The sequence below is a fragment of the Hemiscyllium ocellatum genome, chromosome 10 (assembly GCF_020745735.1).
Source record: "Hemiscyllium ocellatum isolate sHemOce1 chromosome 10, sHemOce1.pat.X.cur, whole genome shotgun sequence".
Taxonomy (NCBI): domain Eukaryota; kingdom Metazoa; phylum Chordata; class Chondrichthyes; order Orectolobiformes; family Hemiscylliidae; genus Hemiscyllium; species Hemiscyllium ocellatum.
In genome coordinates, this window is record NC_083410.1 from 81,352,954 (window position 1) to 81,376,853 (window position 23,900).

The following is a 23,900-nucleotide window of genomic DNA, read 5'->3' on the forward strand; positions in this document are numbered from 1 at the left end:
ACCCAATCTAATCCCACCTGCCAGCACCCTGCCCATATCCCTCCAAACCCTTTCTCTTCATATACACATCCAAATGCCTCTTAAAATGTTGCAATTGTACCAGCCTCCACCACTTCCTCTGGCAGCTCATTCCATACACCTACCACCCTCTACGTGAAAAAGTTGCCCCTTAGGTCTCTTTTGTATCTTTCCCCTCTCATCCTAAACCTATGCCCTCTAGTTCTGGACTCCCTGACCCCAGGGGAAAAACTTTGCCTATTTACCCTATCCATGCCCCTCATAATTTTGTAAACCTTTATAAGGTCACCCCTCAGCCTCTGACGCCCCAGGAAAATTTCTCAGTAACATTTTCCATCTGTACTATATTAGGAAAGAATAATGCTTTTTCTAAGCATTTTTTAAAATGTAAAATCAATCATATGTAACAAAAATATATTGCAGTGAAGATGGTTGTAGTTGTTTTATTTTGCCACTAAGGAGAGCCATTTTACTAAAAACTGTACTTGCCTTGCCAAACAAAATATGGAGTGATTACTCCGAATGCCAAAAGAGCACCCGTTCATGTGCAGAAACAGGTTGTGACGTGAGCTGTAACAGACTGCAGGAAATATCTGTACATGTCTCACTGACATCAACATCTGCATGGCACTTATTGTGGCTACAAGCCAAGGAGGAGCTGAGGAGGAGACTGGGAACATGCTGGCTGGGGAAGCTGGAAATGAGGGGTCTGGGGAGACACTGAGGATGCAAAATATTCCCTCCCTGGCAAAATAGTTATTTGCCACATTGCCACCCAGCTATCATCCACTGCAGCGGAGAGCAACACACAGATGCAGTATCCAACAGTGCTTGGAGCATGTGCATAAAGTGTGCTGGTGATGGACAGTTCTTTGTTTGTCAGATTTTTGGCCAAGTGGAGGAAGCAACTGGACTGGGCATCTCTGGAAATATATTGTGTAGACCACAAATCCCAGAAAATAACTTCAAATAGGAAACACAGATGACTTTGCAGACAAATGCATCACATTTTGTTTGTTACAGTGACAAGGGACCGCAAATGCATGTTCTTGTACATATGTGGGCTCTCCACCAGTGCTCACAATAAACACAGCCAACAAAGTCAGAGGAGCCTAACTAGATCCAATAATGGATTTTGCTCTTGAAAATGGTTTAAAGTAAGTTTGTAATAAGGAAGCTAATTAAAATCATTATATTTGAAACAACATGAACAGTTCTGAAGAAGGATCACTGGACCTGTAACATTAACTCTGGTTTCTCTGCACAGATGCTGCCAGACCTGCTGACTTTTTCCAGCAATTTCTGTTTGTAGGTTGTAAAGTTTGGTTACTAAGACCAGAGGATTTATATAATTGTGGCTTTCGGTACACAAATATAGTAATCTTGACTGCAATATTCTTGCATTATGTCTGAATATCAATGGGCTAATTCAGTGTGTTCTGGTGTCTTATTATTAATGTAATAATAACAACTGTTTGGCATGTCATTAGTACACTTTTAGCAAAAAGCAACACACAATTGAATGGAGGCAAGTTCTGAATTCTTCAAAGTCCTTTCGTTTGACCCTATTAAGCTCTTCTTTAAACATAATCTATTGGCTGTGGCCTGTTGGCACACATTGCCTGCTTTCAATACTTTTGTAATTGTTTACACATTGAGAGAAATTATGTTAAATACAAGAAGCCAATGAATTAAGTACAGTACACAATCTGGTCCAAATATATTTATCAATTACTTGTAATATTATTAGTGTTTTTTTAATCCTGAGTCAAGTTAAACATGTTAAATGAAGAAGATTAAAGACTGACTTTGGATTGTGTGGTGTGTTGCTATCCCATCTTTGACAGGCTCTACGAGAAATGGTTTTTTTTGCTGTTCCTCTGTATGTTTCACCATTGCCAAACTTGCACTCCAACAGAAAAGCTAAGGAAGAAGAAAAGAAAGGAATTGGTAAATTGTTAAATAATGTTAAACTTTGGAAACATTTGAACCAATAGAGTCTGCAAGTTTGGCAAGATTTGGTAAATCAATGAGTGGAGACAAGGGAAGAGAGAAGGGTATTCACGTGGGAAATGAGAAATAAACAATTTCAGGAAGCGATAGACAGTATAAATTCAAAAATGAATCAATAGGATTATAGCAGTTACTATAATAATAAAAGGAAAAAACATCTTGTATCTGAATTCACATAGCATTCAAAACAAAACAAATGAACTAGTAGTGCATTTAGTATCAATGACGTACAATCTGATAGCCCATCGTAAACTCATGGCTGCAGGATTACATAATATGGACCTAAATATGAAAGAATATGCGTCACTTCGGAAGGACAAGACGTTTGGAAAACTTGGAGCGGAAGTCCTGTTACCTAATCATGGGGTTAGCACAACTGATTGGGATGGCCTATGTTCTTGAAACCAGGATGTAGAAACAACTCATTGAGTCATAAAGCTTTACAGTATTGATAGAGGCCATCAGCCTATTGTATCCACTCTTGTCATCAAACATCCATCTATCTTAATCATTTTTTCTGCATTTGTCCACATCCTTGTACGTTATGATGTTTCATCTAAATTGTTCTCAAATGTCATGAGGATTTCTGCCTCTATCACCCTTTAAGACAGTGAGTTCCAGATACCCACAACCCTTAGTGAAACAATTTTTCCTTAACTCCCCTCTAAACATTCTGCTCCTTGCCTTTAAAGTGTTTGTCCTGTTTCCATTGAATCCCTCTACGAGGAGAATGGTTTCTCCCTATCTACCTTGCCTACATCCATCACATTATATTATAGGGAACCAAACATATTATAGGTTACCTTCCAGAACCAGGGACCAGGAGGATGCCGAGAAGGTACGTTTCCCATTTTAAGGTTTGTCCTATCCGTGGTTTCAGGCTTCCGTGGTAGGTCCTGAAACAAACCCCTCGGGGATATTGGGGGACTACTGTATATAGATATTATAAAAAGAACTATTCATGAAGTGAGTATTGGTCCAATAAAAAAATACTCTGGTGAATCAGTAATGGAAAACAAAGGTATAGCTGAAGAATTGAACAAGAATTTTGAATCAGTCTTCACCGTAGATGGTACTAATCATTGTATAAGCCAAATAGGACTTGAAAGACCTAACTAACATCACTAGAAAAGCTCTTCCATCTGGATATAAGGGTGCTTGAGGGTGCTATCCAGTTTTTGGTAGTTGCCCCTAAGAGTGTTACCAGAATGTTTCATAGAAGTAATACATTCTTAATCTTAATTTGATGTCTCACATGAGGGAATCATGCATTTCAGATGTAATGTAACTAGCTACTAAGAGTGTTTTTATTCGCTTGTGGGACGTGGATGGCACAGGCTGACCAGCATTTGTTGCTCATCCCCAGTTGCACTTGAAAAGGTGGCGGTGAGCTGCCGTCTTCAACCACATACTGTGAGTTTACCCACAATGCCATTGGGGAGAGAATTCCAGGATTTTGACACAGCAATAGTGAAGGAAATGCAATATTTCCAAGGATGCTAAATGGCTTGGAGGGGAACTTGCAGATGATGCAATCCCCAGTGTCTGCCCTTGTCCTACCAGATAGAAATGTTCAAGGGTTTATAAAGTACTGTCTAAGGATCTTTGGTAAGTTTCCGAATTGCATCTTGTAGGTAATATACACTGCTGCAGCTGATTATCAGTGGTGGAGGGACTGGATGTTTGTAGATATAGTGCTAATCAGATAGCCTGCTTTGTCCTGAATTGTGTCAAACTTCTTGAGTGTTGTTGGAGCTGCACTCATCCAGAAAAGTGAGGCATACTTCATCACACTCTTGACTTTTGTCTTGTAGATGATGGACAAGCATTGCAGTGCCAGGAGGTGAGTCACTCACTGCAGTATTCCTACTCTCTGACCTGCTCTTGTAGACACTGTATTTATTCCAGATAAGTTTCTGTTCAATGGTAATCCTCAGGATGTTGATAGTGGCAACAGCATTGAACATCAAGGGGCAATGGTCAGATTATCTCTTAATTGAGATGGTCTTTGCCTGTCATTTGTGTGATGTGGATGTTTCTTGCTACTTGTCAGACCAAGCCTCGATTTTATCTGGATCTTGTGCATTTGAGCATAAACTGCTTCAATATCTGAGGTGGTGGGGAGGCCATTGATGAAGCAGCTGAAGCTGGTTGGACCTAGAACACTAACCTGAGGAAGTCCTTCAGAGATGGAATCATAGAATCTTTACAGAGCAGTTGGAGGCCAATAAGCTTGTCTAGTCTGCAAAGACCCTCTGAAGAATATCGCAGCCAGACCAACATCCCCACTATCCCCATACTTACCATGGCTAATCCATCTCGCCTGCATAACCTTGGATGCCATGGGGCAATTTAGAATGGCAATCCTCCTAAACTTTGGACTGTTGGAGGAAACTGGAGCACCTGATGGAAATGCATGCAGATACAGGGAGAACATGCCTGAGATTAAAATCCATTCCCTGCTATTGTGAGGCAGCAGTGTTAACCACTGTGCCATCCCCCAGATCTGGAGCTGGGAAGACTGACCCCTAACAAGCACAATCATCTTCCTGTGTGCCAGGTATGACTCCGACCAGTGGAGAGTTTGCCCTTATTCCCATTGATTCCAGTTTTGCTAAGGCTCCTTGATGCTACATTCAGTCAAGTGTGATCTTAATGTCAAGGTCTGTTGCCCTCACCTCATCTCTGGAATTCAACTCTTTTGTCCATGTTTGAACCAAGGTTGTAATGAGGTCAGGCACCGAGTGGCTCCAGCAAAACCCAAGTGGACATCAATGAGCAGGTTATTGCTGAACAAGTGATGCTTGATTGCACTGTTAATGACATCTTCCAGCATTTTACTGATAATCAAGAGTAGACTGATAGAGCGGTAATTGGCAGGGTTGGATTTCTCCTATGTTTTGTGTACAGGACATACCTGGACAATTTTCTATATTGTCGGCTAGATGCCAGTGTTGTAACTGTACTGGAACAACTGACTAGAGGTGTGTCAAGTTCTGAAGCGCAAGTCTTTATCACATTGCCAGAACGCTGTCAGGGCCCATAGTTTTTGCAGTATCCAGTGCCTCCAACTGTTTCTTGATTTCACATGAAGTGAATCAAATTGGCTGAATGCTTATATCTGTAATGCTGGGGACCACTGGAAGAGGTTGAGATGAGTTATGTACATGGCACTACTGGCAGAAGATTGCTATGAAAGCTTCAGCCTCATTTTTTGCACTGACATGCTGGGCTCTTCCATCATTGAAGATGGGAATATTTATGGAGCCTCCTTCTCCAGTAAACTGTTTAATTGTTCACCATCATTCAAAACTGGACATGGCAGGACTGCGGAGCTTGGATCTGATCTGTTGGTTGTGGGATTGCTTAACTTTATCTATGACTTGTTGCTTATACTGTTTGGCACACAAGTAAACCATCTGGTAGCTTCAACTTTTTAAAAGTATGACTTGTACTGCCCCTGGCATGTCTTCCTGCACTCTCTATTGAACCAGAGCTGATCCCTGGCTTAATGATAATGGTTGAGTGGAGCCATGAGGTTACAGACTGTGCTGGATTGCAATTCTGCTGCTGTTGATGGCTCTGCTGATGATGAGTGCCTCATGGATGCCCAGTCTTCAGTTGCTAGATCTGTTTGAAGTCTATCATATTTAGCACAGTGATAGTGCCACATATCACTACACAGAAGATTCTCAGATGGTAGATTATCTTCCCTGAGGAGCATTCATGAGCTAGATGGGTTTTTCTGACACTCAAAATCATATCATGGTCATCAGTAAGTTCTTAATTCGAGACCTTTTAAAAATTGAATTCAAAGTCCACCATCTGCCATGGTCAGATGCAAACCTGGGTCCCCAGAATATCAGATGAGTTCTGGATTATAGTCTAACAATAGTATCAAGAAGCTGTACCCAAGAGAATAATAGAGGACTGTTCCTGCATAAAGATGACCAGTTTTTGGTATTTGGCTCTAAGTGTTTATATAGATACATTAAGTAATATGTAATGAATAAATTCTATGTCAAAGTCTATCTTTTATCTAAGTTCTCATGCGGACATCCACCCTCACTTGGTCCCAATAACACTGACAGATATCCCACATGATTCCAGCAGAAACAAACACACACAAACAAAATAACATCACTGAAACTGCTGTAAATCAGGAAATGGAAGCAAGGAACTCAAAAAAACTACAATCAACAGAGATTTGGTACTGAGCAAATTATTCAAGCTGTGCCTGACAAACCCTTTGATCCTGATGGACTTCAAAAGAGGTGGGATAGTTAATTTTCTAATATTCCTTTGATTCAACATAAGTTCCATTCAACTGGAACTCAGCAAAAGTAACTTTTTTCTTCAAAGGAGAAAGAAGAGAGAAAAATCAGGAAACTTTAGGCCAGATAGCTTAGCATCTGGCATAAGGAAGATATTAGAAGTTATTTTTAAAGACATTGGGAGAGATTTACAGGGGAGTGACAGTCTCATTCAGAGATCACACTCAGGGATTCAGAAGTGTTGAGCTTTGCTTCCATTCTGACAATTGTTTTGTAGCGCAGAACAAGTTGTTGGAGATAAGTAGTGTAACTGATCTGGGAGAGGTAGATTGGGGTATGTGAGTTGAGTATGGGGTCTGCTTAATATTTATCAGGAGTTAGGTCATGTATTTAATAGTCTAATTTTACATAATTTCATTAGAACCAGCGGAAGTCTCCAGTTTAAATGGAGAATTTCAGAGGGATCATAGCACAGTGAAATTATCATAGAAAATTCAATTTCTGGGCAATGCCTTCTGAGTGGGCTGTGATAGGGATTCCACAAGGATCCCATGTACAATTGTGATCTATGCTGGCATAATGACTGCCTGGACCAGCAGAAAATAACAAGGCACTTAGAAAGCTTCATGGCAATCCAGCAGAGCCAGCCTGGCTTTATGAAAGGGAAATCATGTTTAACCAATTTGTTGGCATTCTTTGAGGAAATAAAATATGATGTGGATAAAGGGGACTCATTAGATGTCTTAGATTTCCGGAAGGCCCTTGATAAGATACTACATCAAAGGTTATTGGGGAAAATAAAAGCTCATCTCATAGGGGATCATAAATTGCCATGGGTGGAGGATTGTGTAGCTGGTAGGAAACTAAGAGGTGCAAATAGGCCTTCTTCTACTGCTGAAATGTGCCAAGCACAAATAGTTAGCCACATGCCTGGAAGGAAAGCATCAGCAGGCAATGGCATAGCGACTGTCAGATCTTGGACACAGTAGCATCGAGGAGCAACATCCTCTGTAAGAAGATTGAACTAAGTGATTGGGAGGGCACAGGATAGGATGGGGGAGCAAGAAGGAAATGGAAGCCAAACACTCAGAATATCATCCACCACTAAAGACAGAGCTACCTGGAAATGATCAAAGATGAGTGCCGCAGAAGACTACAACTCCTTCGGTGGACAGTCACCAAGATCTTTGTCCTTGCCATAAAACACATTACACCTCCCTCTACTGGCCACCATCCCATTCCAGTAGCTATTAATTTCACTGGGTCCTTGAATCTTTTCACCTCTGACTCCCTTCAAGAATCAACTGTGGACCTTAATAGCATCGTGAAAACAGCTACACGTCACAACAGTTTGCAGGTCACTAATGCTGTCTGGTAGGACTGGAATACACATTTATATACTGAAAGGCATGGCCTTGTAATTGCAGGGAACAGTTGATTCCACCTCAAACACTGGAATCTACAAGACAAGTTATTGGTTGCACCCACATGGCCTTCAACACCTCAATCTTGACCCAATCAGATTCATCAAAAGGGAAGGATTCTTCTCCCTCAACATTTAACTTGTGCTCATCTGCTATGGTTCTGTAAACTCATATAGCCTTCATCCTGTTTCATCATCCTCAGCTCGTCCCAGCTGCCTCAGCCCAAGGCAGAAAGGCAGTTCACTCTCTGTGGATGTACAAAGGTGATAGAACGGATGCCACCAGTTCATTCTGACAACTATTAAGTAGGGCATTGGATTTCTCAAAATCGGTTGCTTAAATCAACCAGGTGTCACCATCAAATGTAAATAAAAAATGAGGTCTGCAGATGCTGGAGATCACAGCTGAAAATGTATTGCTGGTCAAAGCACAGCAGGCCAAGCAGCATCTCAGGAATAGGGAATTCGACGTTTTGAGCATAAGCCCTTCATCAGGATAGAGAGATAGAGGTTCAGCTGTCACCATCAAATGTCCTTCTGCAAGGATTTGGGGCATTATGGTGACATGTTGTGCTCTCCTTAATGTGGCCTTGGGAGATGTACGTGATTTGAGGGTGGTGAGACCCTTATCAGCAGAGGAGTTAAGAGAGGAAGCAGAGGAGATAGACGGGAATGAACAGAGACATGTACCTGCTGCACAATTAAGTGACTGCCTTCTGCCATCTGATAAGAAGAGAATCTCTATTTTCTCTCTCATAATCTTCCTGCCTCGAGCTCAGACATCCTGCCTCCTGTAGAAATCTTTAGCAGACCTCTCCCTTAGAACAACCAGCAGACTCAGTGATATGTGTTACAGAGTTCCTGAAATTCATTCAACTTGGCTTTGTTTCCATCCCTGGCTCTAATTGGATAGATATCTTGTCTCCATATTGATTAAGGGCTTCCCAACATGAAAATCTTAATATATTCTGTTTTCCACTGCAGTCCCAAAAACAGATCTGGCTACTGTCTACTGCCTCCTTGGTGAAAGTATCGTACATCAGATCATCTCAGCTTCCTGTGGTCGAAAAATGCAATGGATGGAATGAAAAGAAGTTTAAGAAAGACCTGATGGGCCTATAGCTTCTGGTCAGTGATGCCTTCAGGCAGGGAATAATTGCCTTCTATGTTGTTAAGAAACATTGTAAGGAGACCTGGTGAACTATAACCTATGACTCTGACTTTGGTTGTGGATAAACTGTTGGACATGATTTATGGGCATTCTGAAAGGCAAAAATTGATTAGGGATAGTCAGTATGGTGTTGTGTGAGGAAAATTATGTCTCACAATCTTAATTGAATGCTTTGAGGAAGTCACCAAAAAGATTGATAAAGGCAGAGCAGTAGACGTTGTTTACTTGGACATCAATAAAGCCTTCAACAAAGTTCCGCATGGTAGACTAATTAGTAAAGTTAGGTCATGTGGGATGCAGGGTGAGCTTGCCAATTGGTTACATAATTGGCTTAATGGCAGGAAACAGAGAGTGGTGGTGGAGGGTTGCTTTACGGACTGGAGCCCTATCATTAGCAGTGGTCCACAGGGATCAGTTGTGGATCCTCTTTTGTTTGTCATTTATATATATGATTCAGATGAGAATATAGAAAGCGTGGCTTGTAAGTTTGCAAACAACAGCAAAAACGGTGACATAGTAAGCAGTGGAGAAGATTGTCTAAGATTACAAGGGATCTTGATCAAATGGGCCAATAGGCTGAAAAATGGCAGATGGAGTTCAATCTGGATAAATGCAAGATATCGTAATTTGGTTCAATAAACAAGGGTAGGCCTTATGGAATTATGGTAGAGCCATGGGTCGTGTTGTAGAACGAGGGAACTAGGGCTTTAAGTACGTAATTCTTTGAAGCTTGTGTTACATATAGATAGGTTGTTTAAAAAGGCACTTAGCATGTTTGCCTTCAATGTTCAGTCCTTTGAGTACAGGAGTTGGGGAGTCACTCTGAGATTGTACAGGACATTGGTGAGGCCTTTTCTGAAGTACTGTTATATGAAGGATATAGGTTTGAATCATAAAGAAAGGCTGGATAAGCTGGGACCTTATAGACATTTATAAAATAATGAGGATAAAAATAAAGTAGTTGTCTTTTCCCTGGGATAGGAAGTTTCAAGACCAGGAGGCACATTTTTAAGGTGAGAAGAGAGAGATTTAAAAAAGACATGAGGGGCAAATTCTTCACACAGAGGGTGGTTTGCATGTGGAATGAACTTCCGGAGGAAGTGGTGGATGTGGGTACAATTAAAAGGTTTAAAAGACTTCTGGATTAGGAAAGGTTTGGAGGGATTTGGGGGCCAAGAGTAGGCAGGTGGGGGATTATGTTTAGCATGGGCTGGTTGGACCAAAGGGTCTGCTTCCATGCTGTATGGCTCTATGTCATATCATTCAAGAGGTTTCCATCTTAACCTCCTCCTAGTCTTCATTATCCTCCTTTTCAACACCATGAATAGATTGCTGATTGGAAGTACAAGTTCCAGTATCTACCTTCTCCTGACTGTAATTATTGCAGATGAAATGTTGAGTGTAGCACCAGAAGCCGAAGCAGATGTACACATGAAGGCAAAATGAAGTAAACATCCTACTTAAGCAGACAAAGTTATTTCCTCAATGCAATAGCTCCCTTTGTGGATGTTTTTCACTGTTTACAGTACTATTGACATGGTGACAGTGTTAATTAGAGTCAAGTTTGCTACGAGGCTTGGAGAATACATGCGGGAATATTAACCACGCACTACTGAATCTCTTTTAAACATGACTGAGCAGGTTCTTGTTGGGCATTAAAGGGTAATGACATATTTTTCAGATACTAACTCAGATGGCAGTTTTTGAAGTGAGGGATAAATATACAAAGAGCTGCTCCCCAATAGCTTTATTTTACATCTGAGGCATCCTAATAGTTACAACATTTTAATACCCATGTGTAAAACTAAGCAAACTGTATGAAATTTTCAACTAATATTGAACACTAATGAAAATTCTGGCAGATTCAAAATTACTATTGCATAACGAATAGAAGATAAAAAAAATCGGGCCAGGGATGTCAGTGTTCTGTTCCATAAAAACAAAGTGTTTGAAATGCACAATGTGCTGACCAAACTATTTTTCTATTTGTAAAATTCTATTTCATATTTGCTTAACCTCTCTTATCTTTCTAGTACTGTGTGCAAATATCGCCCTCTGGTCAAACTACAACTTCTGTCTGGTTAAAAATTTATAATCTACTGTGCATTCATGTGGAATGACAGGGAGTGAGAGATAAGACATTTTGATGGGGGAGAATGAGCGCACCCTATATGGATTCATTAATTTCTTTATCATTTAGAATTCCTGAAAGGGCCTTAAAAATTCTATGCATGATAAACTTACAAAAGGTACTAAGACCTGTAAAGTAAATCCATATATTTTCTGTCTTGACTATATTTCTGGCCCTGTGAAATGAAGTGTAAAAGATATCCTTAATACACTTTAATCATACAGGTAATCCCAAAAATATCTAGGACACATAGCCTCCACATTGACAGTGGATGCTATGAGTCATTCCATACACACTGTCAATAATATTTCACAAGTTCATTAATTTTATCAGCGGTAGCATATGAACTCCAGTTTAAGTGACCTGGTGATATTGGACTGTTTATACGATCCTTTACATCCACCAGAGAGGACAAACAGATAAAATATATTCTTCTAGATAATATCTATAAGACAGCACAACCAGAAATGCAGCACTCCTTCAGTAATGCACTAGAATTTCAGTCTGGATTATATGCTCAGGTTTCTGATGTTTGGTGTAGACTTAGGGTCTTTTGACTCAGTGCTAATGGTGAATTTGAAACTTTTTTCCATTTGAAGTAATTAAAACAGCTATTGTGCCCATTTCTAAACATTCACAGAACACCACTATTCACAGGACTTTACAAATTTAAATTTGTTTTTGATTAGATAAGATAACCCATAACTTGGATTTGGTATTTTTGCATTTCTAATTGATGTAACATTTAACAAGATTGACTGTATCACTCTCCTGATCCTTTACTTAAATGAGTTAAAATCTTAAATTACCTTGTTTCTCATAAAGAATGACATTTGGTTTTCTTATCACTGTTTGTGTATGACTATTATCTGCTGCAGTGATGCATTCTTGATTCTTCTGAGTGAAGAGGAATGCTCTGACAAATAAAACGTACAATGAGAAATATTATGAGATAAAATGCAATATGAATAATTCTAACTTTAGTGTAAAAAATGTGATATTGGATCAGTATCCATCAAATGACCCCTGGTTTCACTTTAAGTGAAAAGAAACAATCGGCTATTGACCCAATATCAACAGTCATGAAAACTACTCCCAATAATATAGCCGAGGCTAAACCAATCCATGCCAACACAATTAGATAATGAAGGAAACTTAAAATTATCAAATTTAAAATACTATTTAGCAGAAATCAAAAAGTAATTTTAAAGCACTAGTATGAAAAGCAATGGGTGTGCTTGCTAGTTCAGAACTAAGTTTACTAGATTTGCAATGTACTTATTTTCGCAAGATATACTTGAGGACTAGAAATAACTCCATTTTAATAGTCTGTTGCTTAGCACCAATTTTCAGGGGATTTCCACTGTTTCAAAGTAGTGTTGACTGGCTTAAAATTAATCGTTTCAAATGTCTCCATTAAGAGACAAAATAATGATACAGAGATGTGCTAAGTACTAGTTAGTTTATATTGGTAAATCATCTTAGTCCTTCACTCTCAGTCCAAGAATTTAGGGCTGGTATGTCCTTTTTTGGTCGCAAAAATCTCTGAAAGTTTGGAGGCAAAATGCTTATATTTACTGATTAGCCTTTTCAAAAGCATGGTTCAGTAAACCTATAAGTTACTTGATGAAAACAGGTCATTAAGCAGTGTCTGGGTAACATTTATCTGCCATGTTTTAATAACCAATCTAAATTTCATGTAATGCAGAGCTATGTCAAAAACTAAATGAACAGTGGACTATTCTGCTTTGTCCCAGTTCCTACAAGACATCTCCAATCTAAGTATGAACCTGGTTTCTGCTTTAAAGAAAGACTTGTTCCTTTCATCTCATGAAGTACGAAAATGCATTACAGCCAATTAAATATTTTGGAGTGTTGGCAGTTGCACAGCTACTCCTGCAAAAAGCAATAAATTGCCAGGTAATAGATTTTTCTTGAGGGAAGTTGTCAGGATATTGAGTAAGAACTCAATTGCTGTACAAAATTTGTGGCAAAGACTGTTTCATTAATCTGAGAGTAAAGATGGAGTCCTGGTTAAATGAGTCAACAGAAAGGTGACATCTCTGACAGTGTAGCACAACGAAAAACTGGACTGGAGTGCTCATGTAAGACTTTTGTGTTCATGTTTCTGGAACGAACCCACAATAATTTGAGTCCCGGGCAAGAGAATCACAGCTAAATTTTTTTTACAGATCTGCTAATAGTCCGTTATGTACTTCAATTATTATCTATATTCTATCAATAAAGTGAAAAATGTACCTGCAAAGAAATTGGCTTTCTGAGTTACATTTTTGTGCACATTTCTCTACATTGACTGCTGGATATTTTGCCACTCGTGCAGAATAAATCCAGGCCCCTTGTGTTTTTACGTATTCAGTCAGTATATTACTTCTTACTGTACAAAAAAAAAGACATTTTGGTAATATGTTTTCTTTATAAAAATATGCATTATACAAAACCATCCAAACGAATTATTAGTTTCACTTACCAAAACATAAGAAACTGAGAAAAAGGAGCCCTGTGGAAATCAGCATTTTAATCCTGATTTGAACCACTTTAGAAACCCCTGGTATGGCAATGGGTCTTATTTACTGACTGAGGACTTTGCATCACCAAATAAATAAGCTTGGGCCAAAAGAGCAACTTTACATGTTGAGATAGTAAATCATTCTCTAAACACAGGTGGCAAACACTTGCCAACATTACCTGAGAGATTCAGAAAACTTTCAGAAATCCTGCTCATTCTAGGAGAAGGCATCAATGTTTCAGTTTGAGTGTCTCATTATTTTCATTTGACTTTCATTAATTCAACAACATCTCCTCTTTTTGAACACTTTTAAGAGCAAATGTAGACAAATGGTCACGATGTACATGCTGAAATGGGTAGCATTGGACCTAAAGTCCGATCTTCATTTCATAAAGGGAAACCACAAAAAAAAGCTGTACCATGCCAGTGGTACAGGTAGATACATTCTCATAAATCTGTGCAGAGATATTATTACACAGCACTGGGGGAGATGGGTCTCAAAGCCAGCCTTCCCAGTTCAGAAGTGTCACAAGAACCCCACCTGCTGCTGCTACTACTTGAAAAGCCTAAAATGGCATCGTCTGTGCTTCCAGCCACTTTAAACCTCCTGATGTGAAAAACACTAGTGAAGGGGATGGCACCTGTGCATCAGAAGCAAACAAAGTGAAGAATATGTTACAGCCAATCCAGCTGATAGTCTGTTTATCCTTAACTTGGTCTATGCAAGTTTACTGAATACCAGTGCTAATCACTTACAACAAATCATGTATTCAGCAGCATCAGGAGTCTGCCACCAACATTGTTTACAGGAGTAACTATCAATTTGTAGGTGACGTACTTCTGATATATTGATGTTTAGGCAAAGATAATGGAAGTATTGTGGATTGTATTTGAAGCTTTGTTGATGAGCTGCTGCATGCTTTTTGGGAAGGCAATGGGTTTTGGTGGTTCAACTCTGCATGAAGTATGGGGGCTGTATTTCCAGTGTCTCTGGATCTGGTTGCAGGAGCTGGACTCTCCATAGATGTCCCTAGCTACTAAGAGTTTATCAAGAATCTTTCTTCTACCGTCACTTGACACAGGAGCAATTCCTCAGGTATCTCAGGTTTACTAAGGAGGTGGTTGCATAACTGTGTCATTTTGGCAAGTTGCTCTCTGCAAGGTTATGCTAGCTTAGCAAATTCACCTCATCACCCATGCATCACATCATTATGGTATCCAAGTCATCCTATTCTCCCACTTGCCGTTATACAAAGTATTTATCACTACCAGGACGTTCCAAGATCCTTGGAGCCAGGAGCCTGTTTGAAGACCACTTGTGCACATAGTCTAGTGTTGGCAGTCTGGAATTGCCCTTAACACTGCATGTAGTGGGAGATCAAGCATAAAGCAACACTTCTCAGGGCACATGGGTGGGATGGTCAAAGTTCCATTGTGTACACAGTCCTACATCTATCTCTATTTAGGAACCAAACGGTATAGATTACACGGCCTTATCCATATCCTAACTCACAACCCTAAGTCAGAATTATTCTTTGCCCAATGTCAGTTGTAGTACAGTATCAACTCATTGTTCAGTATAGGAGCGTCACATATAGAAAAGCCTTCAAACAGTTCAGAAAGAAATAATATAACAAACAGAAGCTACTTTAGGGAAGAGTCAGGGTCCACTTGCCCTTTCAGCACCAACAAATTTACCATCAACGAATGATCACTACACCCAGCTCTCAGGTGTGTGGTGCAGGCTCGAAGGGCAGAATGGCCTACTCCTGCACCTATTGTCTATTGTCTATTGTCATCTATTAGAATTGGCTGTCAATTCAACCCTGTTTGGCTTGTGCCTGAAGTTGCTGCGTTCAATCATATTGAAAATAAAATGTTTGACAAGATTTCACAAGGTAAACTAATTAGTAAAGTTACATCATGTGGGATTTAGAGAGAGCTTGCCAACTGGATACAAAATTGGCTTGAGAATAGGAGGCAGAGGCTGATGGGGTGGGTTGTTTTTCAGACTGGAGGCCTGTGACTATCTGTGTTCCATAGGGATCAATGTTGGGTCCACTTTTGTTTGTCATTTACGTAAACAATTTGGGTGAGATTTCAGGAGGCATAGTTTATAAGTTTGTGGATGACACCAAAACTTGTGGTGTAGTCAGTAGTGAAGAAGGTTATCAAAGTTACAAAGGAATCTTGATCAATTGGGCCAATGGGCTGAGAAGTGACAGTTGAAGTTTGATTTGAATAAACATGAAGTATTGCAATTTGATAAAACAAACAAGAGCAGGACATATATAATTAATGGTCAGGCTCTGGGTTGTTGAAAAGAGAGACCTGGGGGTTCAGGTACATAGTACTTTGGAAGTTATGTCTCAGGTAGAAAGGGTGGTTAGGAAAGCTTTTAGCACACTTGCCTTTATTGCTCAGATCATTGAGTGTAGGAGTTGGGACGTCATGTTGCATTTGTGTCGGATGTTTGTGAGGCCACTTTTGGAGTATTGTGTACAGTTTTGTTTGTCCTGCTATAGGTCAGGTATTATTAAATTTGAGACAATTCAGAAAAGATTTGCCAGGATGTTGCCAGTCTGGAAGGTTCGAATTATAAGGTGAGAATAAAATGCTGGGACCGTTTTCTACTGGAGTGTAGGAGGTTGAGGGAAGATTTTATAGAGGTTTATAAAATTGTGAGGGGCATAGATAAGGTGAATAGCATAGGTCTTTTCCCTATGTTGAAGGAATTCAAAACTAGCGGACATATTTTTAAGATGAGAGGAGAAAGATTTACAAGGGACTTGAGGTGCAACCTTTTCAAACACAGGATGGCTCTTATGTGGAGTGAAATACCAGAGGAAGTGATAAATGCAATATTTTAAGTTATAATATTTTAAAAACATTTGGACACGTACGTAAATAGGAAATATTTAGGGGGATATAGACCAAATGCAAGCAGGAGGCACTAGGTTAGTTTGGGAAACTTTGTCAGCATGGATGAGTTGGAATGAAGGGCCTGTTTCCATACTGAATGATTTTATGACTCTATTAAGTGAATTGATTGAATGATTTATTGTCGACTGCATTTTACAGTGAATAATACAGCAAAATACTGCCTCAACTGTTGCTCAATCGGATGCCATTTTAAATTGTTTAAGAATAAAAAGATTAAAAAGATATGACTGAAAGAGAGTCTATCTTCATTCTACTCCCTCTGACAATGGTTTCTGAGCCAGCACACCAACAACACTTGCGCCTCCAGTCTTTCTCCAATGCCTCACTGCTGCCTGCCTCTGACCCACCAAATAGGAGACACCACTCTTTAGACACCATCTCTTCACCACTGGACCCAATATGCTGTTGCTGCTGCTGATGCTGGGTCCCATGTCGATCCCACACCTGCCTTGCAATCAGGAGTCTCAGGCGCTATTGTCACCTCGCCAATACTTAGTAGTTATCAACTCTGGGCCTACTGCAACCAGGATCTAATGCCACAACCTCACCAATAGTCAGATGTTCCCTGGGTCCTCTGCCAGAGCAAGCCAGACTGCTGCCTTGCCAAGAATCCCGCTCTGGCTGCCCTCCTCCATGATGTCACTTTGCCAACACACTGCCACCTTGAAAGGTCCACTGCCACCACTGGGGCCTCCAATCTTTGGAGAAGCTTTACCACTGCTGCCGCCCTCCAAGGCTGGGAGGACATCCTCGCTGCCACTGCCTCCAATTTCTGGGAGAAGCCATGTCTGCCACCATCATCTCTAACCAATGGGAAGCTGCCCCATTCAGCACATGGCCTACTCTTGCTGCTGTGCCAATAAATAGAAAAACAAACAAGAAAATGAAAGAGAAAAGAAAAAAGGAGTAGAAATAAAAGAATAAAGAAAGAAAGAAAGCATTCGGGAGTGGATGAGCCCTGGACTCAGAGTTCACACACAACCCTGCTACTCGTCCACCACCTTGAACTGGACAGAAATGTCTATGACTAGTTCGACCAAGGTCATTGGTTCCAATGTGAATGGCGACTACTGGAACCCTCCCTTCCCTCTCCAAGATCTTCTTCAGCCCTGTTTAACTCTGACACTGGGAGAATGTGGGCGGCATGGTGGCACAGTGGTTAGCACTGCTGCCTCACAGCGCCAGAGACCCGGGTTCAATTCCTGACTCAGGCGACTGACTGTGTGGAGTTTGCACATTCTCCCTGTGTCTGTGTGGGTTTCCTCTGGGTGCTCTGGTTTCCTCCCACAGTCCAAAGATGTGCAGGTCAGGTGAATTGGCCATGCTAAATTGCCCGTAGTGTTAGGTAAAGGGGTAAGTGTAGGGGAAAGGGTGGGTTGCGCTTTGGCAGGTCGGTGTGGACTTGTTGGGCCGAAGGGCTTGTTTCCACACTGTAAGTAATCTAAAGTGAGGACTACAGAGTCAAAAAGTGTAGGGCTGGAAAAGCACAGTAGGTCAGGCAGCATCCATAAACGTTAACTCTCCTACTCCTCGGATGTTGCCTGACCTGTTGTACTTTTCCAGCACCACACTTTTCGACTCTAACTTTGGCAGTGGACAGGCAATGTAGCTTTGAGATTCCTGCTTACCATGGCAGAAAACATTAGCTATCCCTTTGATCGTACTGTGCACAAACACAACTACACTCCTATTCTCTGCTCCCACTTGAATGGCACTGTGCCTGTAGTTCCCACTCTTGACCACACAACTGAATTGGCCAAGTCCCCTCAATTTTTCCCTCCTATGCCCTCATATCTACTTCACACCGTCCTGATCCTGATCAGAAACAAATGTTGAAATGACGTAATCTGCAGGGTGTGACCGCTCTCTGGAGCAAAATGACCAGGCAACTTTTCCATTCCCTGATATCACACAATATCTGCAGCATCAACTCCAGCTCTTTTTTATAAATTACAAGCTTTGGTAAACCCAGAGCTGCTAAAAAATGGTTCATGTGTTACAAATTCCTAAAGGTCACTATCTAAATTAGTTCCCTCAATGAGTAGGGCCCAGTGGAGTTCCTCCTTGCAGGCAGCATGGTGGCTTCTTTCCAACCAGTAACTGGGGGAGGTCCAAGGCACGCTCTTAACAATCATCTGACTTAAGATCCCAGAATTCATCAAGCTCCAATTTCAGTCATGTGACAAAGAAATACATTGTAGATGCTCATGACCTCCTGCCCTCCCATCACCCCTTCCAAGCCGATTGGAAAGTCATTAAGATAGTGTGCCATTGCTTCCTGTATCATATCGAAGTTTCCATTGCGAAGGAAGATGTTAAACTAAAGCATTGGCACCCCTTCTTATCATAATGCATCTTGATGTTTATTCTTCTGTTCAGAGCTGGATGGAGACTGAGCCATTTGTCAGCTTTAGCTGGGATAGCTATACAATATGTGAGAGATCAGAAGCTTCTGGAAATATGATCCTGTAGTTAGCCTTTGCCATTTTGAGTCCATCAAGATTGCCCTTTTTAAAAGGAATAGAACTTAAGCCTGAAAATATCAAAAAGAAAACATTTGTCTTTGGCATTTTCCTTTGTACCCTCTGGCCATGATAAAACAAACTGAGTGCAAATAGAAATAGCTGCAATCTGGTCACTTATACAAACATAGCTGCAGGATGACAGGGAGCGGGACCTGAATATTGAAAAGGTATAGGACATAAAGCAGGAAAAGGAAGCTTGGAAAAGTGGAGGAGTGGCTTTGTTAATGACACTAGAACATTGGACTGAAATTACCCAAGTTCAGGAATCTAGGATGTGGGAATAGGTTTGGGTTATTATGAGAAAGGAAGGCTATAACTCACTAGTAGGACTGAATTGTAAGCTCCTAAAAGTAACCATATGGTACATATAATATCAATAGGAATGATGAGAACTTGTCTGAAACGAGCTGATAATCTTTTGAGATCTTAATCATTTTGCAGACAGTGATCATGACGGATTGTTATGGAAAAGGACAAGGATGGACCTGAAATCAAAGTTCTCAGTTGAGGAAGGCTGATTTAATAGGATCAGATATGATCAGTAAAACAGCAGAAGTTGTACAAGAGGGAACTTCAAAGGATGATTAGGAAAGTTAAAAGTAATCATGAAAGGATATTGCCAGTTAAATAAAGGAAGATCTTACGTTATTTTACAGATACATAAAGGGTAAAAGGATAACAAGGGAAAATGTAAGGCCCATTAAGAACCACAGCAGTAATTTGTGCATGGAGCCAGAGGATATAGGTAGGGTTCTAAATGAATACTTTGGGTCAGTGTTCATTAGTGAGAAGGATGTTATGGGTCTAGAAGTCAGAGAGGAATGTAATATAATTACAGAAATTAGCATAGACAGAGAGGAAGTTCTGAGTGGTCTGGTAGACTTAATAGTAGATAAATCTCCAGTGCTGTATGAAATATATCTCAGAGGTGACCAGGTGTGTAGATGACGGCAATGCTTTTGATGTGCTTTTGATGTAGTCTACTTGGACTTCAGCAAGGCTGTTGATAAGGTTCTGCATGGGAGTCTAACTGCAAATGTAAGAGCAAATAGGATCCAAGGAAATAGGCAAACTGGATCCACAAATGGATGAATGGCAGGAAGCGGAGGGTGGTGGTTGAGTGATTTTTTTCTGACTGGAAGTATGTGTCCAGTGAGATCACACAGGGAGTGTGAGGACACTCACTATTTGTAGTTTATAAAATTGATTAACACTTGAATGTCAGAAGGTTGATCAGTAAGTTCGCAGATGATACAAAAATGGGTGGGGTAGGAATAATGAGGAGGATAACCTTGGATGACAAAAGGCTATAAATGGGCTTGTCAGGTGAGCTGAATAGTGGCAAATGGAATTCAGTCTACACAAACATGAGGACACTTGGACTTGGACAAATTTAGGAAGGGAATACATGAAAAACAGTAGGGCCCTGAGACACATTGAGGATCAGAGGGATCCTGGTGCATGTACACTGGTTCCTCAACTTGTCAGGACAGTTGGATAAAGTGGTTATGAAGGCATATGGGATACTTGCCCTTACTAGCTGAGGCACTGAGTTTAAGAACACAAGTTAGGCCATGGTTAGTGTATTATGTGCAGATCTGGAATCCACATTATTGGACTGATGTGATAGCACTGGAGAGGGTGCATGGGAGATTTACCACGATGTTCTCTGGGCAGGAGAGTTTCAGTTATGAAGAGAGATTGGATAGACTGTGGATGTTTTCCTTAGAGTAGAGGAGATTGAAAGGAGACATGACTGAGACGTATAAAGTTCTGAGGGCAGAGATAATGTAGACAGGAAGAAAATATCCCTTTTGATGGAGGGAACAATGACAAGAGGCATACATTTTAATGTAAGCTGCAGAAGGTTTGGAGGAAATTTGAGGAAAACATTTTCACCCAGAGAGTGGTGGGGATCTGGAACTCACTGCCCATAAGGGTAGTGCAGAAATTCTCATAATATTTAAGAAGTATTTACTTGTTCACTTGTGATGCCAAGATAAACTCAACAAAGTGCTGGAAAATGGGATCATAATCATTAGATGGTGGTTTTTGACCAGCAGCAACTCAATAGGTCAAAGGGCCTTTTTCTGGTCTAGAGATCTCTAATCCACGTAGACATGAAATAAGTGAAACTATCGCTGTATTCTAATAGATGAAAGGCTTAACAGACAATCAATTTTTCAATGTATAATTTCAGTTACATCACACTGTAAATTTTTGCTATAAATTCTGTGTTATGATCGAGCCCTCCACTATCACCTGATGAAGGAACGTTGCTCCGAAAGCTAGTGTGCTTCCAATTAAACCTGTTGGACTATAACCTGGTGTTGTGTGATTTTTAACTTCATTGATCAGAGCATTGAGTACAGGAGTTGAGATGTTATGTTACAGCTGTACAAGCCACTGGTAAGGCCACATTTGGAGTACTGCATGCAATTCTGGCCTCTCTGCTACAGGCAGCAGTTATTAAACTGGAAAGAGTGCAAAAAAGATTTACTAAGATGTTACCATGACTGGAAGGTTTGAGTTATAAGGAGAAGTTGGATAGGTTGAGACTTTTTTTGCCTGGAGTGTAGGAGGTTGAGGGATGATCTGGTAGAGGTTTTATAAAATCATAAGGGGCATAGATAAAGTGAATTTCCAAGGTACTTTCCCCAGAGAAGGGAAGTCCAAAACTAGAGGACACAGGTTTAAGATGAGAGAGAAGATATTTAAAAGTGAGGGTCAACTTATTCACACGGAGCGTGGTGCATATGTGGAACAAGCTGGAAAAGCAAGTGGTAGCAACGGCTAGACTTAGAACATTTAAAGCACATTTGGACAGTACATGGGTAGGGAAGATTTAGAGGGATATAGGTTAAATGCAGGCAAATGGGACTAGTTCAGTTTAGGAAGCATGGTCAGCATGGTGTTTCCCCAGTGTCTGACTTTATGACAAAATCAAGTAATCATATGCATAACTGTCAAGAAGCGTTTTTTTCCTGCTTTTTAAAAAAATGATGGTCTTACAGAATCTACTAGTACACAACTGAATGGCTCCTCAAATACTGATAGAGGAATCAGAGATGCTGGTTTAATCACATGTTGAAGTTTATCTCAACTTGACAAGTATGACATGTTTTACAAAACTGTACTACACCTTTATGCTCAGGTAAAATATCCGTTTATGGGCATCTGACTTTTTGAAACCCCCCCCGCCCATGTTCTGCCCGAGGAATCTCATGAGCTACTCAGAATATCTCTCCATGATAGCCGGACCATGCAACTATCTGATGTACAACCGGTCATTCTTTATCTGTGGTTCTATAAGGGGGTCTTCACTTCTTCATCAGCACTCCATTCTTAAGAACTAGTGCTTTGTAATTCTTTCAGCCTCTACCTCAGTTTGAGATGACTGTGCTAATTTATTTAATTCAGGGTCTGTTTTTTTGTGCCATAATTGGACACATCATAGCAAACACACCACCTGTATTATCTTCAACCTTTAGGAAAGTATCAGTTACATTTTCACTTGGTTGTGGTGTCACATCAACCCATATTGATGGATTTTATTTAACCATTGTCCTGGTAACCACACCAGGGAAGGAAAGATACCAGGAAGCTGTTCCTGTAACTGTCCTGCTTCTTGCAATTCCTTTTGACATTCTGTAATTTTGGGTGAAGCTACTACCTTTAGTCCTGCCAAATCATTATCCAGAAGTAAGTTTACTCCTGTAACATTAATATTTTTACTACTTTCTTTGATAACAAATCACATTCTAGTTGTACTTTATAAAATGGCATCAGAATATATTCTCCATCAATCCCATTTATTAATACTTTAGCTCTCACTGCAATCCCTTTCTCCAGTGAAAGTGATTGTGTTGCCCCTATACCTTTTAGTATGGTTATGGGTTTAGCTACCTCACCTGAAGAAAGAGCAGTCACCTTCTCTTTTTACAAAAATCCTGCATCCTTCTCATCTATCTTATACATCTCTTTAGCAATGATAGAATTCATCAGGGGCCTTTTTATTATAGTTACAATCTGGTCTGTGGTGCTATCCTTTAATGTTCCTTGTCTAACTCATTTTTACTGACTCCTATAGTCCCACCTGAATGCACATGGCCAAAATTACTACAAGAGAAATATTTAAGCTTCTGAACTTCACCTCCACTCTCAGCCATTTTCTTTCTAATCTGAGGAGGAGTTCTTGGGACACTCCCTACTGTCCCCTTTCTCGCTGCCTTCCTTTCACTCTCCCATTTCTTAATTCCTCTCGAACATCTGAAGATGATGGAAAAAAGGTTCATGGATCAGTTCATAATCATCAGCCATTATAGCTGTTTGTCTGGCCTTTACTACCCTTTGACCTTTTACATGAGTTCTGATTGCAGAAGGTCAGGAAGGTTTAAATTCTTTGAAAAGAATAATTTCCCTGACACTCTTCCCAGCCTTTAACATTCAGATCCACATATAAAGATTATATTCTGTTTAACTTTCTCAAACTCACTATAAGTACGTCCAAGTTGATTTCCTATGTTCCGAAACCTCTGCCTGAATGCTTCTAGGACCAACTCATATGCACCTAGAATTGGCCTTTTCATTTCATCGTAATCCCCAGAATATTCTTCTGACATGGATGCATTATTCTCTTGTGCTTTACCTTTCACTTTTCATGGGCAAGAGCTAATCTGCTTTTGACCACCTCATTTCTGTTGCTATCTCCTCAAATGACATGGATTAGCCCGGCCACTGCACAGAGAGAGACAGAGGGATCAGTTGGAGACATGCTCCTGAAAGTGAGATGTTAGCCAGGAGGCTGCAGAGACATGGAGGTACCAGTTGCTGACAGGGGCTAGGAATGGTCAATATATAAAAAACTGCTAACAA

General features: G+C 40.4%; 1 protein-coding gene across 1 annotated transcript in view; it reads right to left on the reverse strand.

Annotated features, from left to right (window-relative positions):
- Positions 1-23,647, reverse strand: part of plg (plasminogen) — an 85,706-nt gene extending 62,059 nt beyond the window's left edge. The window contains exons 1-4 of the mRNA XM_060831140.1: positions 23,521-23,647; positions 13,290-13,425; positions 11,840-11,946; positions 1,827-1,941 (exon numbers count right to left, since the gene is read on the reverse strand). Of these exons, the coding sequence (XP_060687123.1) occupies positions 1,827-1,941; positions 11,840-11,946; positions 13,290-13,425; positions 23,521-23,647 (485 nt within the window). The remainder of the gene's footprint in view (positions 1-1,826; positions 1,942-11,839; positions 11,947-13,289; positions 13,426-23,520) is intronic.
- Positions 23,648-23,900: the final 253 nt, after the last annotated feature.